Source organism: Clarias gariepinus, chromosome 8, assembly GCF_024256425.1.
Source record: "Clarias gariepinus isolate MV-2021 ecotype Netherlands chromosome 8, CGAR_prim_01v2, whole genome shotgun sequence".
NCBI classification, from domain to species: domain Eukaryota; kingdom Metazoa; phylum Chordata; class Actinopteri; order Siluriformes; family Clariidae; genus Clarias; species Clarias gariepinus.
In genome coordinates, this window is record NC_071107.1 from 2,803,294 (window position 1) to 2,822,010 (window position 18,717).

The window sequence follows — 18,717 nt, forward strand, 5'->3', positions numbered from 1 at the left end:
ACTAGACAATAACTGAATCTATCTGGCTGCTAAAGTTTGATTCTGCAGGACTTGGGCTGGGAATCAGACTCTGTGTATCAGCGCTTCCACATCGCTGTAGAATCAATACACCACAGTGTCTCTGCTCTTTTGGTAGGTGTGTGCGCGCTTGTGTGGGCTGCTGATGTAGGATGCCTCTGCAGGCACAGAGCGAGGCCAGCGTGCGAGCTGGCAGAACGGTGTTTGGACATGGCCGGGCGTTGTGCCAGGCCACTGCTGCTCCAGTCCGTTTGGGCTCATGCTGGACAAGCTGTGAGAACGTGGCCCAATTGGCAGATGGGCACGGCTCAGCAGCAGCAGTGGGCAACTGTAACAACGGCCAGACACACACTCGCACGGCACTTGGCACTGGAGAAGAAAGCCAGGTGTCCCTCTTCGAGCCAAGAGTGTGTATGCTTGCCTGTGTACGCGAGTGGCCTGTCTTCATGATTAATGCATGGATGACATTTTCATTTGATGTCATAATGCATGCTAGTGTTATTACCCGTGTGATTGAGTGGTCGTGCATAGGGATTTAACCGTCTCATGTCTGGATTTATTAGGAGGTTAAAATGCAGTGTAAAGGTAAAGAATTTCTAGATCATGGCTTACAAATGTCTGGTGGTTTGGAGGGGAAAAAAAGAAACATTAATGTTCATCTTTTTAATTTAATTTGACCTGCTGCCTTGTAAAATAGGAATTAATGATTAGGCTTAGAAGGTCTTAATTCGAAGTTAAACAACCATGTGATACTGTGATAACTGATTTAAGACAGTTATCACGCTTTGTTTAACAGCACTAGTTGTTTGACATAAAATAAAAATGAAGGTTTATATTCATGTTGTTAGCACTGTTGCCTTGTACCTCCAGGGCCCGGGTTCGATTCCCGCCTTGGGTGCTTGGTGGGTTTTCCGCTGGGTGTTCCAGTTTTCTCCCCAGTCCAAAGACATGCAGATTAGGCTAATTGGTGTCCCAAATTGCCCATGGTGTATGATTTAATGTGTGTGTGTGCCCTGCGATGGATTGGCACAGGGTTGTCCAGGGTGTACCCCACTTGTGCCTCATACCTCATAAGTCTCCTGGGATAGGCTCCAAGCGATTGAGTTTCATGTTTGTTACTTCAGTTCTTCTTAATGTGCTTGACTGATTTTCCAGCGTGACTCAAACCGAGACCGAATATGATTTGGTAAGAAGGTTAAGAACTTCATCAAAGAGGACCTTAACATAAAATGATTAAATAAGTTATGTATCCAATTTAACAAGCATCAGTCTACGCTTTTAGCCATGTAGTTTGAACCTTGTCTCTATCCTTTTTACTGGGTTGAAAACTTTCAATTATCCATACCAGTCTCTATATTTTCCTATTTTAAATGTTTATCTGAACACTACTTTTATTTTGTTTGTTCGGTGAAGTGCCACTGCAAGATAACATTACCTCTAGTTGAACCCTGCTGGTGATTCACTCAGCCCATTTCCACATCAGTACATAACCCTGGAACGGTTTGGAAAGTTCTGGTGCTTTGGTTTTGCTTTTGATCTGCACGGCCCCTGCTACTTTGTGAGCACATTCATGTGCTGGTGCATGTTGGAATGCAGCCACCGCTAAAAGTTCAGCGTAGAGCCGTTCGGTTAAGACATGAACCCAGGATGGGTGACGTGTGCATAGGTGGTTTTTATCCTGGATATAGAACAGTACACAGATTTGTTCAATTTAGAAAACTGTCTCTTCAGAACCAGAAACCTTAATAGCTTTATGTTCTATCCCAGAACAGAGTGTTTCTCTATTAGAAAAGGGTTTCCAAGCTCTTTGAGTGGTCAAAGGTTTTAATTCCAAATGAAAGAACTCTTTTATGAGACTGAAATGTCAGTGGAGTTATCTTAAAACAATTGTTACACAGCTCACCCAGCTAAGATTTAAAACTTGCATAACAGGTCTGACCTGGGAGATAGATGAATCTGTTTTGGAATTTATTTTTAAATATGGTAAACAATCCCAGCCGTAACAGTATAACCAAGCACCTAATGTTGAAAAAGGTCACCCTTTTGGGGACCTTTGTGTTTTGACTCCTTTGTATCAGAACTAGCATCTACTTTTTCAGCTACATCCATCCATCCATCCATCCAGATACCTCCAACCAAGGACAGTGAAAGCCAATTTTGACCATTTTATTTATTCCCATTTTCACAGCCGTGGTAGAACCTACGGTCAACATTTACATTGCATTGACATGCTATGAGCAATTTTGGAATGCAGATTACCCTAATCTAAATGTCTTTGGACTGCGGGACACCGACTTGAGCTATCGGATCAGACTACGCAGGCCACCCTTCACTCTCCATGTGCATCATTGAGCATTGGCTACCCATGATCCTATTGCCGGTTCACCGGTTTTCCTTCCTTGGATCACTTTTGGTATGTCTTGACCACTGCAGACCAGAACCTTAACAGACCCATAGGATTTACAGTTTTGGACTTGCTCTGACCCAATCCTCTAACCAATCGTTATTTGGCCCATGTCGCATTAGATAACGATATACTGTAACGATGTACTGTGTTATTAGATTTAAAAAAAGGGGGAAATGTAAAGATTTGAATGACAAGAGGCAAATTGTGATATCTAGACAATTGGGTCAGTGTAACTCCAAAACTGCAGCTTTTATGTGATGCTCCCAGTCTGCAGTGGTCAGGACATACCAAAAGTGGTCCAAGGAAGAAAAACCAGTAAAAGGATCGTGGGGAGCAAAGACTGGCCTGTAGTCTAATCCAATAGAAGACCTAGTGCCGCTAAAACTGGTGAAAAGGTTAAATCTGAATTTGTAAAATGCCTTGTAGAAAAGATAACTCCATGTAGGTATTATAAGAAAGTATACAAATATGGGGTTATTTTTTATTTTTTTATTTTTTAAAAGAGTCACTTTTACCACAGCAAATGTCAGGACCGCATACAATCACGTTAACAGGAAGGAAGACACAAGATCACAATGTCCCGACGTAAGACCGACAATCATACTAATAAAACAGCTTTATTTGGGATGTAGAAGTCTGTAAGACATAAACTCATGATAAAATGTAATAATCATTTAACGTTCATATTACAATGCTAGCTGAACTGTGCTAAAGTTACTCTACAGTTTAAGCCCTACCCTTTGTGCTCTAGGGTGGGTTCACACTTCACATTCAATGAGGATCTAACCAATCATCATTGAGACCTGATCATAATGCGGAAGGTAGGATTTGTTGCACTCGTACCCTGGTTGTGTGTTATGCATAAACAAAGTCTCGAGGAACGCTAACGTAAAAATAATCCTAGTCTAAATCACAGAAAACCGTCACTTTAACATACTGAGAAAGCCAGTAATGTTAGGCATTCTATGTCTTAAAAAAGATATATAATCTCAAATGCAGGCGTTATGAACTGCTTGGCAGCAAGGTGAACGTTATCTTAAAGAACGGAGTTGTATTTTATAGTCGTATCCCAGTTCGCTTAAGGTTGGCTTTACAGATGTAAGGGCGGAGCCTTTGTGCTGGTATAACCACCCACCCATCTTATTATAAACGACTACATAAAAGGGTGCTACGGGGAACTCTCTGTCTAGACTGCAGACTTCGGGACGCCTAAGTAGACCTTGGGATGCAGCTGATACTTTTAAAAGTCTCGCCCAATTCAAAGTGCAGAGCAGCAAGTAATACGACACTGAATTGCTTCCATTCATGAGGGATAATTGTGTGGCACTGAGTGGACAAAGAACCCTCCTTGTGTGCCACCCTTGTCTGGACAGGCCAGCCCCCAGGGACTGATGGGTAATCCCTCTTCCTCGTTGAAACCCCCCGTCGCGCCTCCAGATTGTCAAGCCCCCTACTGAGCGTCCGTGTGGTACAGTCTGGGTCTTATTTGCTGAGAGAGATCGCGCCATTGGGGGCAAGCCAGGGGGGGGTCCTGTCAGGTCAGCTAGGGGAAGAAATGCGCGTCGTCACACGTCTTTTCGGAAAAACCAATTTGCAAGTCACACTGTTGAATTGTGGATTAGTAATCTTACTCCAGTGCCTCTTTGGTGCCAATTACCGAAAAAGCAGCAGTAGCATCACCACACGTCACTGCCATCCTGTCATATTTCGGATCCCTTCTCGTTTCTGATGAAGCTTCAGCCACATCTGTCTTACGTATACGTACTGTGAAGTCTCTATCAAAGGCAAAGACCATGTGGCGTTTTCTCCAGCCGTAATCAGTTCCAGAGAATTCTTTCTCTTCCTTCGAGCAGTCCACTTGGAGACTGGTCTGAAGGCGTTTGTGTGTGTGTGTGTTTCTGTGAGCTGAACACTGATCTGTCTTTACTTAGTGCAGCTCTTTTCGTACAATGCAGGAGAGAAAGAGAGGGAGTGTGGCAAAAGAACAATGAAGATGAGATGAAGAATAGAGGGAGAGAGAGAGAAAGAGAAAGAAAAAAGAAGATGGGAGGGGAGAAGGATGTGGGAGAAAGACAGAGATAAAAAGAGAGCAAGACATCTGAGTGGAGACAGGGAGGGGGCTTTTCTACAGACTCCTCTAAGCAGCTTTCCTCTCGAGGCGAGGTCATGCAAGGTCACAGTGGGATTACAGTTTTGGCAAACAGGAGGGAGCTCCACTCTCTTACGCGCACACACACATATACAACAGCAACAGCAACAGAACGAGAGACAGAAGCTCCCTGATGACTCGAACCTGGCTGTAATAAAGCCATGGCCGGCTTGAACCTACAAACAAAAAAGCCAACAGCCTATCGATCGGCTTCTGCCGACTCTCTCGCGCCCGTGTCGGGAGGCTGCCTTTCTGTGCAGACACACTCCCGCCTGAGGTTGTGCAGAGAAAAACTGGCCGCCTCGCTTCCAAAACACACACACGTCTCCACTACGGCCAGTGCAATTCCTCACACATTAAACCCTGACCCGCTGGAGCAACATTTGGGCGGATAATACGATCTCATCCTCGGTTTAAACCTCAGGGGGAATTCCTTCTCTCAGCTCCCAGCAAGAAACCGTCCTAAATAAGCGATAAGAATTTTTATAGCTGGGTGCCCGTAAGACTAAATTAGCCCAGTGTGACGCAGATACTGTGTGTGTGACCCGATCACTCTGGAGACACACTTCTTAATCAACGTTTCCACAGTGGCAGGGGGGGTCACGCAGGGCCGAGGCGGATTCTGGCCTCCAGTGCTGCTTTGAAGTTAATTAAGATGCGTCGGAGCACGGTTGGAGAGGATTCATTAAAGCTCCAGTCGGACTAACAGTGTGTCGCTTCGAAGTGGACGCGCCGTCCAAGAGGACTAAAAGCCCAGAGGAGAGCTTCAGCCCCTGAGGCGACACCTCGAGTGCCAAGCAGGCAGGCTTGACAGCGAGCCCTCGTTCATCAGCTTGGTAACACACACTAGACACTTCACACAGACAGCAGGAAAGGATTTTAGTAAGGAGTAAACCCTTGGGGTCTTGCTGTTCTAGGAAAATAATCAACAACTGATTGGTGTGATGAAGCCTAAAGGTTACCATGCTCGAGTTGATTTTTCAAGTTTATTTTAACAGCATTTCCCAGAGCGTTTTATTCCTAGTGCACGGCTACATTTTGATATGTGGACGCGTTTCCACGTGGATGCGTTTTTGATACATCTAACGATGTTTCTATGCAATAAAAGCGTTTAATCAGAATGTACGTTTTTAAAAAAAAAAATTTACAAAGTGACTCTGCTGTGAAGTGTTTAATCTGCTGGAAACCCAATCAGAACGCCTTCCTCAGCCAGAGACCCAATGGATGAAAGTCCAAAGTGTTCTCATAGAGTTTACTGATCACTTAGTGTTGCCCCACATGGGGCAAAAGTGCAGAAAGAACATACTTCTTCCAACAAGAAATAAATAATCAGATCAAGTGTTTACATGGTTAATATTTACCTACTGAATCAATGATCAAAGGTTAAGAGGGTTGGGTTACACACCACCGCTCTCAATCTCATCGAAAACGTATTCCAATCTGGCCGGATCGGATCAGAACGTTCCGACTGAAGTGTTTTATGCATTTTAAAGTTGTTAGGCTTTTATTCTTATTATTAGTGCAATTATGGGGTTTTATGTAAATGTACCCAATGTGACCAACAAATGAGCTGCTTACATTTTGGAACCGATCCAAACTGGGTCAAGGTTACAGCAAGGTCAAATGTCAGAATGAATTTTTCTTTAAACGCTTCTTTGCTGTTTGTCATACAGTGCTGGCATTTACATAATATGTGTTCATCATTTATCAGGGTTAATAAGTGTTTATAAATCTAATGTCAGAATAGAATTATACTGTCTCAAAAGCCTCCAGTATAATTCCGTCTCCAAACTTGCAGACATGCAGAGAATATTATGCAACCAAAAACTGATTCTGAATTTCTGCATTTTTTTTCTTTCTTTTTTCCCCCCAAACTTTACATCATTCAAAGTTTGTGGAAGAAATATTTCTGGTTGGCAGTAAGTCCAGTGTGTATTCTCAGCTCATGTTTGGTGTTCCATGGACTGGCACTGAATCCACTATGACCTTGAACAGAATAGTGTTCAGGTGCTTGCTGAAGATCACTAAATTAAGGAGTGATGTTTTCAAGATGGCTTCCTCCATAACTTTGAAAGTTTTTATGGTTAAAGGTTACAGTTAGCCACAATGGGACTCATGCAAGAAGCAATATTTTCTCTCCTTTTTTTTCTTATTATGTTCATATCCGTTCATTTCTGGGATTCACCAATGTTTTATTATATTTGCTTCTCTCATAGGTAAGAGAACTCTTAACAAGATCAGGTAAAAAATAAAACAACCTGTTTTCAAAGTGCTCAAAGTGTTTGTCTGATGCACGGAAACCGAGGTTTAAAATTGAGAAACAAAAATTGCATCATATACTAAACATATAAAAATGTAGATTATGTTTATAGAGGAATGATGATGAGCTTATTAAATTTATGGCTTAAAGGGATACTATTGGTCAATTGATCCCATTTAAGACGATAAAAACCCTTGGATGCTTCTGAATGGCTTACAGATGGCTGTTAGATGCTTTGGTCATCCAGGGCTTGTGCAGAGAGCGATCACGCAGAGATTTTGAGATGAAGGAACGGATGCTGAGCAGTTGCGGATTTTCATTAGCATTCTAAAACAAAACATTGGCGCGGTGGCTCAGTGTGTTAAGATTGAGTTAAGGGGTAAGTAAGTAAGAAGGTTGGCGGGTCGAGCCCCAGCTCTGACAGCTTGCCACTGATGGGCTCTTGAGCAAGGGCCTCCAGGGATGCTGTAAAAATGGCTGACCCTGTGCTCTAAGCCTAATAACCAAGCTGGGATATATGAAAAATAAAGAATTCCACTGTGCAGTAATGTAAATATGACTAATATAAATAAAGGCTGAACTCATCCAACTTTTTAACATAGCTGCAGGAGATTATGCCCTCACGCGGGAGTTACTAATTATCCCAAATGATAGGACATGGTCCTCCAATTCACGGTACGATCGAGTGGGGTTCATCATTCGGCTCACCTGGCTATAAGCAGATCGGAATAGTTAAGAAAGTTTGATGTGTTTGGTATTGACTTCTCTTATTTTTTTTCTTTTAACAGAAAATTAAAGGAAAATTAAAGGAAAATGTTGCTCTTTGAAGCCCAATGTGTCGTTAACTACATTGTGTGTTTATAAGTCTGAGCTACCTGATGACGATTAATAGAAGCATGAAATATCCACGACAATGGAGAGATTCTGAAACTTTTTTGTCCTTTTTGTTTTCTAGCTTGGAACCCGCAATAACCAGACACGTATAGCTCATATAGAGCACATCACAGCTCATTGCTTTGGAAAGCTTATATAACGGCTGGTCTGTGGCTGACCTCGCTCCGTGGCTGTGTGTCTACTGCAGCATGATGGAGGGATGTGGGGAGGGAGAAGTCCCTGTACAAGGTGCTCTGAAGCCCCCGGGCTAACCGTGATGAATGGAGCCCCTAATGGCGGCAAACACTTTATCTCTGCTTCATCTGTTTTCATTAGGCAGCTGCAACCTTTGGCTTGGTCTGAGCGCTTCGCTGCTCGCCGGACTGCTGCACACCGAGCTCGGGGAGTTCACCTTCGCCTGTAGGGGCCTGACTGGACTCCTTCCCACTGCTGTTAGGAAAATGACTTAAAAACATATTTGAAGTCTCCATTTCGGAAACAGCAGTGGCGTAATGTTGACAATATAGAATTCCCATGTTATAAAGTGATTTCTGAGAAGGTAAGCGGCCTGGAATTAAAGCTTGCAACACGATCTTAATTAACGTGAGCAAGCCAATGTGTTAAACGCGTCCTTGCCTAAACGTAAAAACGTTAAACTTTGCAGTTGCAGGAAGTGGTCGGGTGTCATGGCAGCCAAATCACTTAGAAATTTTAACTGTTCCCTTTGACACTGGCTGCCATGAACACGTCAAATTCTGTGTTTCAAGGCTGCCGATTTTAACTTGTGACCAAAGAATTCTTTTTCGGATGTGCGGTTTCTGTCTGTATAAGAAAATCAGGCTGACAAGTGTAGCAGTTTTAGTATTCTAACTTGCAATATAGATTTAGTCTTAAATATAATAATGATTGGCTCTTTTTTACAGACTTTTTTACTGTTTTATGTGCAATTAGTGCCAATTCAAGTACTTCAAATTCAACTAGTTATAATTAATCAATATCACCCAATAGCGAGTATACTGTTGTGCTGGATATCAGCACGGCCGTGATGCTGTTGTTGGCACGAGGGTGCAGCTTTTATACAACAGTTCCACAAACACCATTTATTATTGACAAATTAAGGTGGTGGACAGTCGTGTAAATCATGTAAGTTACTGTGGGATTGAATCCCAAATAGCGTTAAAAGGGAAGCTAGGGCACTACGTAGGGTTACAATTCCTTGTTCCACATACCAGGTAGTGCCATTAGAGAGAGAGATTTGGAAATCAAGCTTGTGTCAGAAGCTAGTTAACTTTGTACAGTACCTTGCCATAAAAGGAAATAATACAACATGAAGGCACTTTGGAACGACTTAGGAGGAGACGGCGCATTGTTTAAGGTGACGTTATCAAATGTGCTTTCTTGCTGAACGTTTTTCTGTGACTGATAATGTAAATGTAGGTTTTGTCTCTCCTCCGTACTGCGGACCGTACAGACCTACTGGACTTTGCTGCGACCTAAAGTTAATGTAATTAACGGTTATTAGAACACCCGTGATATGGAGTGATGTGTATAGTTGAATGGTCCAGTGCCGTTACTGTCTATCATAACTGGTGGAACGCCTTTTTGCCAATAAGATTACTCTGTGTTGTGCAACTTTCTGTATATTCACTCCCTACACATATTTTGGCTACGTTTACACTGCAGGTCTCGATGCCCAATTCTTTGCCGATTTGTTGCCTATATCTGATTTGGGTGCTTTTCCTTTTCCATGTCACCTGCGATGTTATAATTCCACACAAGCTTCCACTGGAGAATAACATTACGTTATTAAACTGCGAAGTAGTCACAGTTTTAATGACGTACAGAACGTAATGCCTCAGGAAATCCAATCTGTCTGTTTACACGACAATCACATTAGCACATATCTGATTTATTTCCACATATAAAGGAGGCCTGAAACCGATCTCGTAATATCGGAATGCATGCGTTTTTTTTCCCTGTTTACACAGACATAGAACATATCGGATATGTGTCACATATGAGCAAAAAATCGGAATTGGGTCACATTTACCTGACAGTGTAAACGTAGCCTTTGTCTCCCATGTTTGTACATAAAAGTTTGATGTTGCCATTCTTTTTTAACAATCAGCTTATAAACTGTACATGGAATACAAGAAGACACATTCAATATCTGATGTAAGCTTTACTTTCAAATCTTGTTACATTTAGAACTGGCAATCGGAACATAAGAAATGCCAAACTGAGGAGAAATAAAAATATATACAAAACAAAAATGAAGGTACAAATGGTCTAATTACCAGTTATTGTCACAAACAACCCTGTACAGCCTTAGGAATGAAGTAATAAAAAAGCTTTATTTTACAGCATATCATTTTACTGAGTGCCAAAAATAAACAAACAAACAAAAAAAGATCATTGAGCCTTATTGAGTCATAAAATACAACAACAAATGCAAAGCGAAAAAAAAAATGTGCTGGAAAAGAAAATATCAAGGTAAATGCAAACAGTATTTTTATTTATTCATTAAATTTTTTTTAACGAAGAAAGAACATAAGTGCTACAAGTTAGAAAAGAGCGATCGATTTCATGCATCTTTTGTAGGGCTATAAAGGTAGTCTCGTGTAATGCACAATGATGTTGAAGAAACAAAACAAAAAAAACGTACAGACACAGAAAAAGCCGTCCCCCTTTGCATTTAGGCAAAAGAAACGCAAGAATAAGTGCTTGAGTACTGGCGTCAGCACAGGGAGGAATTTCTATCCTCCGTTTCCTGCCCGCATAATCAGACAGGACCGAGCTGCAGCCGCTATCATCTTTTACAAAATGATTACGTGGTATATCGAAACCAATAGGATCTCATCCAACTGATTTTTGATCTGAATGGGTCAAGAGAATCAGTCTGACTCATTCTAGGGCCTTCCAGGCCATGTCTTTTCCACCAAGTGGCACTAGAGCATAAAAGAACGCATCGAGCTGGAGCCTCGGTAACGATCAGAAGCTCGGCTTGATGCGAGGCATCACACTTTGTCTGCATGCTGGGCATGTGTGCAGAGAAAAGTTAATAGCATGGGATGAAAATGAGCAAAGTGAAAGAAAAGTAAGTGTGGATGTGTGTTCGGTAGCTTTGTTGGTTAAACCAACCCAAAGAGTTAGACGCAAGGCTGCATTTAAAAGTGTACAACTTGGCCATAAAAATTCACATCTTCGTTCTAGTTCATCTTCTCCAAAGACAAAGAAGACTTGAGCTTAATTAGGGAGAGATGAGGCGAGGGTCAGCTCTACGAGTAATGCTCCAGGGTTTAAGAGTCCCTTCATGTGTTTGTGAACTTGGGGTTCACAAAGGTGTTCGCGAAAAGCTAACAATTACATCTGACATTATGGTGAATACTAATTATTCATTTTACTCTAGGCAGGTTGAAAATATACAGACTTTCAACACGTTGACTTGGAATTGGATTCATCAGAGACCAGCCGATACAATATTATCACGATAACTGGGTGCCATGTTTTTATAAATTCCTGATTTAGCATAAATTTTTTTCAGTATTAAATTAAATTCTAAACAAACATCGCTCCTACCAAACAGGATGCTATGCTGGGTGATTAGGTCATTTTAACCCCCAAAAGAACTATACGTCTTAACGTGTTTGCTTTTGATTTACAAATTATATTGTTAGTATTTTTATGAGTTTTGCACTAAGTCATCACTAGCAGCAACAATGGTCCCCGTAACTTCCTTCCAAGCTTTAGTTTTCTTTGCAGCGTCCCTGAACGCGTTTTATGCATATACAGAATATAACAGGATAAGATGGGCCATAGACTTCATTTAAAGTTAAGTGGATCGGTCGCTTTACTGCATTGAGAAAATCTCAGCTGAAATAGTGTTCTCCATTGGAAATGATGGCTATGGTGGTTAATGTAGGAGTACTGGTATAGTTGGGAAATTTCATCCATCCATCCATCCATCCATCCATCCATCGTCTATACCACTGATCTCATGTAGGGACAGAGGGGTTTAAAACCTATCCCAGGAAACTCGGGGCTCGGGGACCAACCGAGCACGGGGAGAAGACGTATGGACGTGGACGGAGGAAAGATTTGAACACCCAACCTTGGAGGGTTGTGGGAACAGCGCTAACCACTGAGCCACCGTGTCACCAGTCTTGAAATTAAGCAGTATAAATAAATAAATCAGATTGTTGCCACTGTTGTTTTTTCTTTTTGTTAATATAATACAATCTTCTATTTAAATATAATAGATAAAATTCAGTCACCTACTTAAGAGATTCATAGATTATATTTATATTGATAGGCATAAGACGTACAGACATACTATAATAATTGATCTGAGCTCTAAACGCAGTGGAGCCTTACTATAGAGCATTTCCTTACACACGTTCCCCAAATTCACTTAAGAGCTTATCAAAGACTGAGCTATTTCTTACTAATTTCTGACTCTAATTCAGATTATATATTTTTTCCACCTCTAATCCACTGATTTGTTTGGAAAAGTGCAATTTTACAGCACAGTGCAAAACTGGCTTTAACAAATTTAGCCTGGTCCTTCTGCAGCCAGGTGAAAATCTACAGTATTCCTAATGTACGATTCACTTTAATGGAACTGTCCAACATGGGCAATATCTGTAAATAAGAGCTTTATATATTTATTTATATATTTTTCCCTCCCAACCTGTATGGCAGAGACACCAAATGAGGCATTATATAAATGCCAATGCTGTGGTCTGACAAGGTTGGTGGAAGTGGCATCAAATGAAATTTGTTCTTGGGCTTAAGTGCTTTTGCTTGAAATGTGTTAACATGGTAAGTGCAATTAAAATGGAAATAAAGAAATGGAGAGGGGAACACAGGATACTAGTACCATGTTTGCCCGCTTTAGAGAAAGCCGTGCTTTTGCAAATCCTCCTTAAAAAGTTGACGGCTGCCTCCACATTGCACTTAAGAGCCATTATCCAATGAGACTTTCATAACGGTTTGTTATGTATATAACAGGATATATAGTTAAATATCTTACATTTTAAAGGCTCATAAAAATGGTAGGAAATAAAACCAAAACAAAAAGAAAAAAAAAATGTTAAGAGACAGAAGGCCACCAAAACCAATATACCACTATTTTTCATATCTTGACTCTTTCTACCTCTGTATCACTTTAACATGAACCAACGAAAAGTACATTCATTCAAGTCATTTTGGAACAGTTTCTCCTTTTTTTTTTCTTTTACCAAAAAACAAACAAACAAAAAAAAAGCAACAACAAAAAAGAAACAATAAAAAAAGGTCCAAAAAGCACCATAGAATCGGCCTTGTGTGACGGGGACTTGGAATTTCCCCCCCAACAACCTTTCGCCTTGTATATCTTCGTAAATATATATGTGCATGTTACAACCTGATAACTATGCACAAGGCTCGACTGGTCACTCAGCATCTTTCGAGCTTGGGTAGCTTTTGGCACAGTCTGTGGCAATGTGGTGTGTTAATGGCAAGAGCTGCGGTTTTCAGGGCCGTATGGTGGGTAAAGTCTTCCTATAGAGGAAGCTGTGATAGCTTGGACCATTGGCGCACCCTGAATGGCTTGTCTTTTACAAAAAAAAAAAAAAGGCTTAAAATGTTTTGCCATCAGCTGTGCATGACTGGTAAATCGCCTTCAGCTTACGAGCCAAGATCAGTGTTTCAGGGCTGGTGTCACCAATCCTGAAACCCATTTGACGCCAATACGCATTGTGGGGCAGTGGGACGTCAGTGGGTGGGTAGAAATGGGTACAAAACTATATACAGTTCGATAAATAATCAAGTGCATGGTTTGAGGCGTCGCTTTGAAAACGAGACTTGAAAGAAAGCAATTTGTGTCTTTTTTTTTTTCTTTTCCTCTTTTCTTTTTGTCGTGCTGCAAACGCCCTGGGATATTTTGTATTGAGTCCCTAAATGACATATAAAACAATCGTAACACATAGGTGAGCATGCTACCTGATGCTTGGCAAAGAGACATACTGATGCACAAGAAAAAAAAAAAAGAAAAAAAAAAAGTCAAGCGCTTAAATTTTTGCATCTTCTTGTTTTCTTTTTACCTCCTCATAGAAGGGAAAACAATAATCCTATGGAAATTACTACTATATGTTTCATGGTCATTCAAAATCTGCAGAACAGAAAAAAGACAAAAAAAAAGTATAATTAGATTAATAACGAAAAGCAGCTTTCATATAAATGCATTAAACACACAGCCTTTTTTCCTTTAATAAACACTGTGTTCTTTCGGTTCCTTGAGAGCAGTGCTCTTCTGATGCCAACGGGCAGAACTGGTCACTCCTAACTGCTGCCCAGGTGCTGCAGGGCCGAGTGAAAGTAAGGAAAGATGAAAGAAGATTGACAAAGAAAAAAAAATGTAGAGGTAGGTAGCTCAGATGAGATGGGTAGCTCAGACGGTTTTTGCTCTTTCCGTCAATCCCAGATACGCCAGGAAGGAGTGTTTGGGGGATATGTGCAAGGGTGAGGTCTGTGAGGATGGGCGGGGCCAGAGTCTGGAGAAAGGTGAGGGGGCGTGGAATGTGAAGCGGCGGCGAGCGCTGAAGAGTGTGGTGAGAGGTATGAGATGAGCCGGGTCAGAGGTCCTGTACTGCTCGATATAGTGAGCCGCCAGTGTTGGCGATGACGTAGGAGAAGCTCCATTGGCACAGAGGTAGTGCGGGGAGGGCGTGGTGGCAGGCAGCATACCTGAAACTGACAAGGCAACCGACTGCAAGGCCTGTGAGGCACTCAGGCTCATTAACGGGCTGCTACTGCTACCGTCAGGCAGGAAAAAGGGCTCGATAGCATCGGCGCTGAGTGGCCGTGGCGTAAAAGCAGCCTGAGCCTCCTCCTGGGTACTGCCCTCCCCAGCCTGGTGCTTGCGGACGTGGCGACTGTAGACGAACGGGTGCGTGGTGGTGAAGGGACAGCGGGCGCAGCCAAGCGCATGGCGTGGTGCATGTTTTAGCCGCTTGTGCAGGTTAAGGTTGTCCTTGCGTTTGCAGCTGTAGCTGCATCGGTCGCAGTGGAAGGGGCGCTCGCCCGTGTGCACGCGTCCGTGCTCTATCAGCTTGTTGGCCGTCTTGGCCAGGTAGCCACACTGCTCACAGCGGTAGTGGTTGCCCAGACGGTGGGTGCGCGCGTGCCGCTCCAGCTCGGCACGGCTCGCCCACGCCGCCTGGCAGATGCGGCAGCGGTGCTCCGACTTGTAGTGCGTCTTCAGGTGGCACTCCATGGCCGCCGCCCTGCTGGTGGAGTATATGCACAGAGGGCACCTGGGCACAGAGACAGAAGGTGAGGGGTTGCGAGAAGCATGGGATGTTGTTTAATACACTGGCTTCCATGTAAGCCATTTATTTCATTAGATAAAAAAAAAAAAGAAAAAACGACAACAACAAAAACGGACAACGTGCACAAACACACGCAAACACACACAAAATGGACAAAGGGAAGGGATGAAGGATGCACTTATGTATGTAGCTGACCCTGAATAGTGTAGAACAGCTAAAAATCTATGTGTATGGTAGTTTATATGTGTATTGCATGTGTGTATGTGTGTGAGAGAGAGGGTGTACACACAGATATGTGTTTTAAAGTGACAGTTTGGGGGTCAGACGGAGGTTAAATGAATAAATGAGGAGCACTTACATTTAAATAGCACCTTTCATCTGCTCAGGGCCCCAAAGCGCTTCACAAACCCTGCAGAACAAAATGACCTCAGAAAGCACACCAAGAAGAGCGCTTCTCTGCCTCAGCGCTGAACCTCAACACTGAACCTCAACGCTACCTTGTTCTCTCATCAGTCTCACAGCAGCAGAGCAGGCGCGACACACCCAACTACCACTCAGCAAACATTCTCAATTCATGGACACAGTTTGAATGAGCCTCATAATTATTACCGTTTTCATTCCATTCTGGTGCCAAACCATCTTAGTGGTTTGGTTTTAAAAAAGGCACAATTTTCCTCTTACCCCAACTACATTTCTCAGCCAAGACATGTTTCGTGTCTACAGTTTGCCTTATTGCTTGCATTACAACTAAGATAGTGCAGCTAGTAATATAAGGTCATGAAATAATAGAAAGGAAATAGGAAGAATATCTATAAATACGTTGTTAAATAATTTTACACTTGCTCAATTTTTTTTTCCATTTTGCTTTTAAACTTCAAATATCCCTAGAACTCCAGGGGTGGTTATATTACCAAACTGAACTTAGAGGAACAGGCAGGTGTTTAAGATGGCTGCAAACAAAGTTTCATGTTTACAGTCATACTGTAGGTCATATTTTATCATATACCATATAGGCAAGTCTGACTGAAGTCACCACATATATGATGAACTGCATGAATACTGACTCGACGAAATATTCTATAGTGTTACAACTTAATAATTTCAGTAAATTTTTAGTATAGAATAAACCTATTTGTGCAAACATGGTGTGATGTGATCTCCAGAAGTTGGTGAAGAACTAACCTGGATCTAAACACATATCTAAAAAGTCTGAAAAATGTATAAATTAGGGATTGGTTTTATGTTACATACAGTATATATGTCATTGAGTCTTTGACCAGGTAAGGAGCGCAGTAGTCAGTGAAGAATTAAAAAACCTCAATACGATGCTACCGCTACCTTGCTTCACTGTGATATGCATTTGGATGAAAGTTTTTTAGCCATTTATCTCTAGTTTAAACCTAAAGAAGTAAACATTGGAAGCATGTCTTGGCTATTGGGCAAGTGGAAAAATTGCATTTTAAAATTACTTTTAATGTGTCATTTGTACATAAAGATTTTTTTTTATATAGACAAACTTCTTGGCATTGACTTGAATCTAGATCTGTATTCTCATAACCATATCACAAAGGCATAATGCCTGCATTCCTACCTCTTAGTCACATGTGTAATAACTAAAATAGAAGGTGGTGTGTTTGGGTATTTATTTATTTATTTATTTTACCTTTTGGATGTGAGGGGAAAAAGTCAATGCCAAAGTTAAGCTACTGTTTTTGTGTATTCCTGAGCATGGCCCATAATGCGTGACTAATAGGCCAAATGATGAGTTGCATCTCTCTAATTCTATTATGCTTAGCCTTATAAATACAGGCTAAAGTATACAGGCTAGCATGAGAAAACACAGCTATAAAGAGTGACATGATGATTCAATGGCATCTGAAATACACACAAGACTCTGAGACATGAATTATGTATGTCACACAGCTAGACAAATACACAAAAAAGAGACTGGACTATGTACTGGAACACTCTGCAGGGGGGAGAAAAAGAAATGATCCACAAATGAACCACAAAGGGGTCAGTTTGTGTGTGTGTGTGTGTGTGTGTGTGTGTGTGTGTGTGTGTGTGTGTGTGTGTGTGTGTGTGTGCATGTGTGTGTGTGTGTTCACGCACTGTAGTGTGGCTAGGGAGAAGTGTGCTGCATGTGTTTAGTTTTGTGTAAGTGCTGGCGACTAGGACAGGCTGGGAAAGAACAGTGTGAACTCGAGTCTAATGCTCTTGGCAGTGGGCTCGTTTAACAGATGGAGAGGCGCTGACTAGCTTGTCGTGATTTCTTCAGATATTGCACATGCACAACCAGACTTCTTGCTGGAATGAGCTACTGTCGCATGGCAGAGATGGGCTTGTTCCTGAAAGTGCTTTAGACAAATCACTACTTTTGTTTTGCATTTCTTAACATTAATAATGACTTCTACATTTTATTATATTATAGCTGTCATGGCACATTCAGGAACTTCCTATATCTGTGTATCATTTTGTGGTGGTGGGACGGCGAGGGGTGGGTGGAAAAGATGAGGGTTTGGGGAGAGTTCGCCCTCAAACACTGCTGTAGGATCAGTTGTTTAGACCAAAACAAGTGTGGCTTATTTAACACATTTTTTAATGTTCACCTTAGTTGTTTAGTTAAATTGGTACTAGCATAGTAATACTTATGTTGTTTTTTGTCTGCTCCGATGAAGGAGTTGCCAGAGTGGACCATACAATCTGCATACATACTACTTGGCACAGGTTTTCCCTTGCTAGGTGCCCTTTCTGACCACAACCCTCCCATTCTATCCAGGCTTGTACCCTGCCCCAAGGATGCCATGAATCCAGTGGCTGGGTTGGAGTACCGGAAATCGAACCTGGGGCTTCTACGTGGCAGGTGACAAGCCTACCAATGCCTGCCATAATAATTTATATGAAAACATTTAGAGCAGCCAACAACTGTTGAGCTGTATTGGGTCAGATATTTCAAAATGTTTTTAAGAATCTTTAGTCTAATAGCATTTTGAGAAACTTTCATAAATTCAAACATACTGATGCTGGGATTGCATTGAACCTTCACTAGTGTGATCTGAAGATCAAGGCCCAATTAACATGCACGTAATATTAGTTGATGAGAGAACGTTCCAAAACGTTTGCCACCTACAGATTGGGGTAATCAGCTAAAAAAAATATCCCCAAAACAGCTCATAAACAAAATACTTGCTGTCAAACACTAGATGTAAGGCAGTAGACCAGACAAGACCAGGCCAGTTAGGGCACTAAAGGAGAAGTTGGTTTAAAAACAGAGGGTACAGACACAAATAGCTCTAGCTAAGTGTGGAAGCAGACAAAAGAGTTGCTAAATGAATGGATGAAATTAGTCAAGAGTTCTGGACTGGGTGGAATTGGACAGTTTTTAAACGAGCTGATAAGTTAGTCAGAGTTCCTTCTGGAGCTTGTGCGATTGGTCTGGGTTTCTAAAGAAAGGGGTAAGATTAGTCAGAACATTCAAAGTGGGATTAATCAAAGTTTCTACAGGTGTCTGGAGGACTGGTCAGAGTTTATAAAATCATTGTATTTGGTCAGAATGTCTAGACAAGTAAGTAAGACTGGTTAGAGTTTTTTTCAGGAGGGGTGGAGATTCTTACTCAAGGAGTTGGCAGAGTTGGACAGAGTTTCTAAAAGAATTGGTAAGATTACCCTGAATATCCATAGAAGCAGGTGGTATTGGTCA

At 41.7% G+C, this 18,717-nt stretch overlaps 1 protein-coding gene across 2 annotated transcripts in view; it reads right to left on the reverse strand.

Annotated features, from left to right (window-relative positions):
• Positions 1-9,874: 9,874 nt before the first annotated feature.
• Positions 9,875-18,717, reverse strand: part of znf827 (zinc finger protein 827) — a 106,786-nt gene continuing 97,943 nt past the window's right edge. The window contains exons 14-15 of one of the 2 annotated variants that reach the window (XM_053501834.1): positions 15,376-15,426; positions 14,866-15,002 (exon numbers count right to left, since the gene is read on the reverse strand). In XM_053501834.1, coding sequence (XP_053357809.1) covers positions 15,378-15,426 — 49 coding nt within the window. In that variant the 3' untranslated portion in view covers positions 14,866-15,002; positions 15,376-15,377. Of the gene's footprint in view, positions 15,003-15,375; positions 15,427-18,717 lie in introns of both variants that reach the window. The other variant, XM_053501833.1, reaches the window with a different exon arrangement.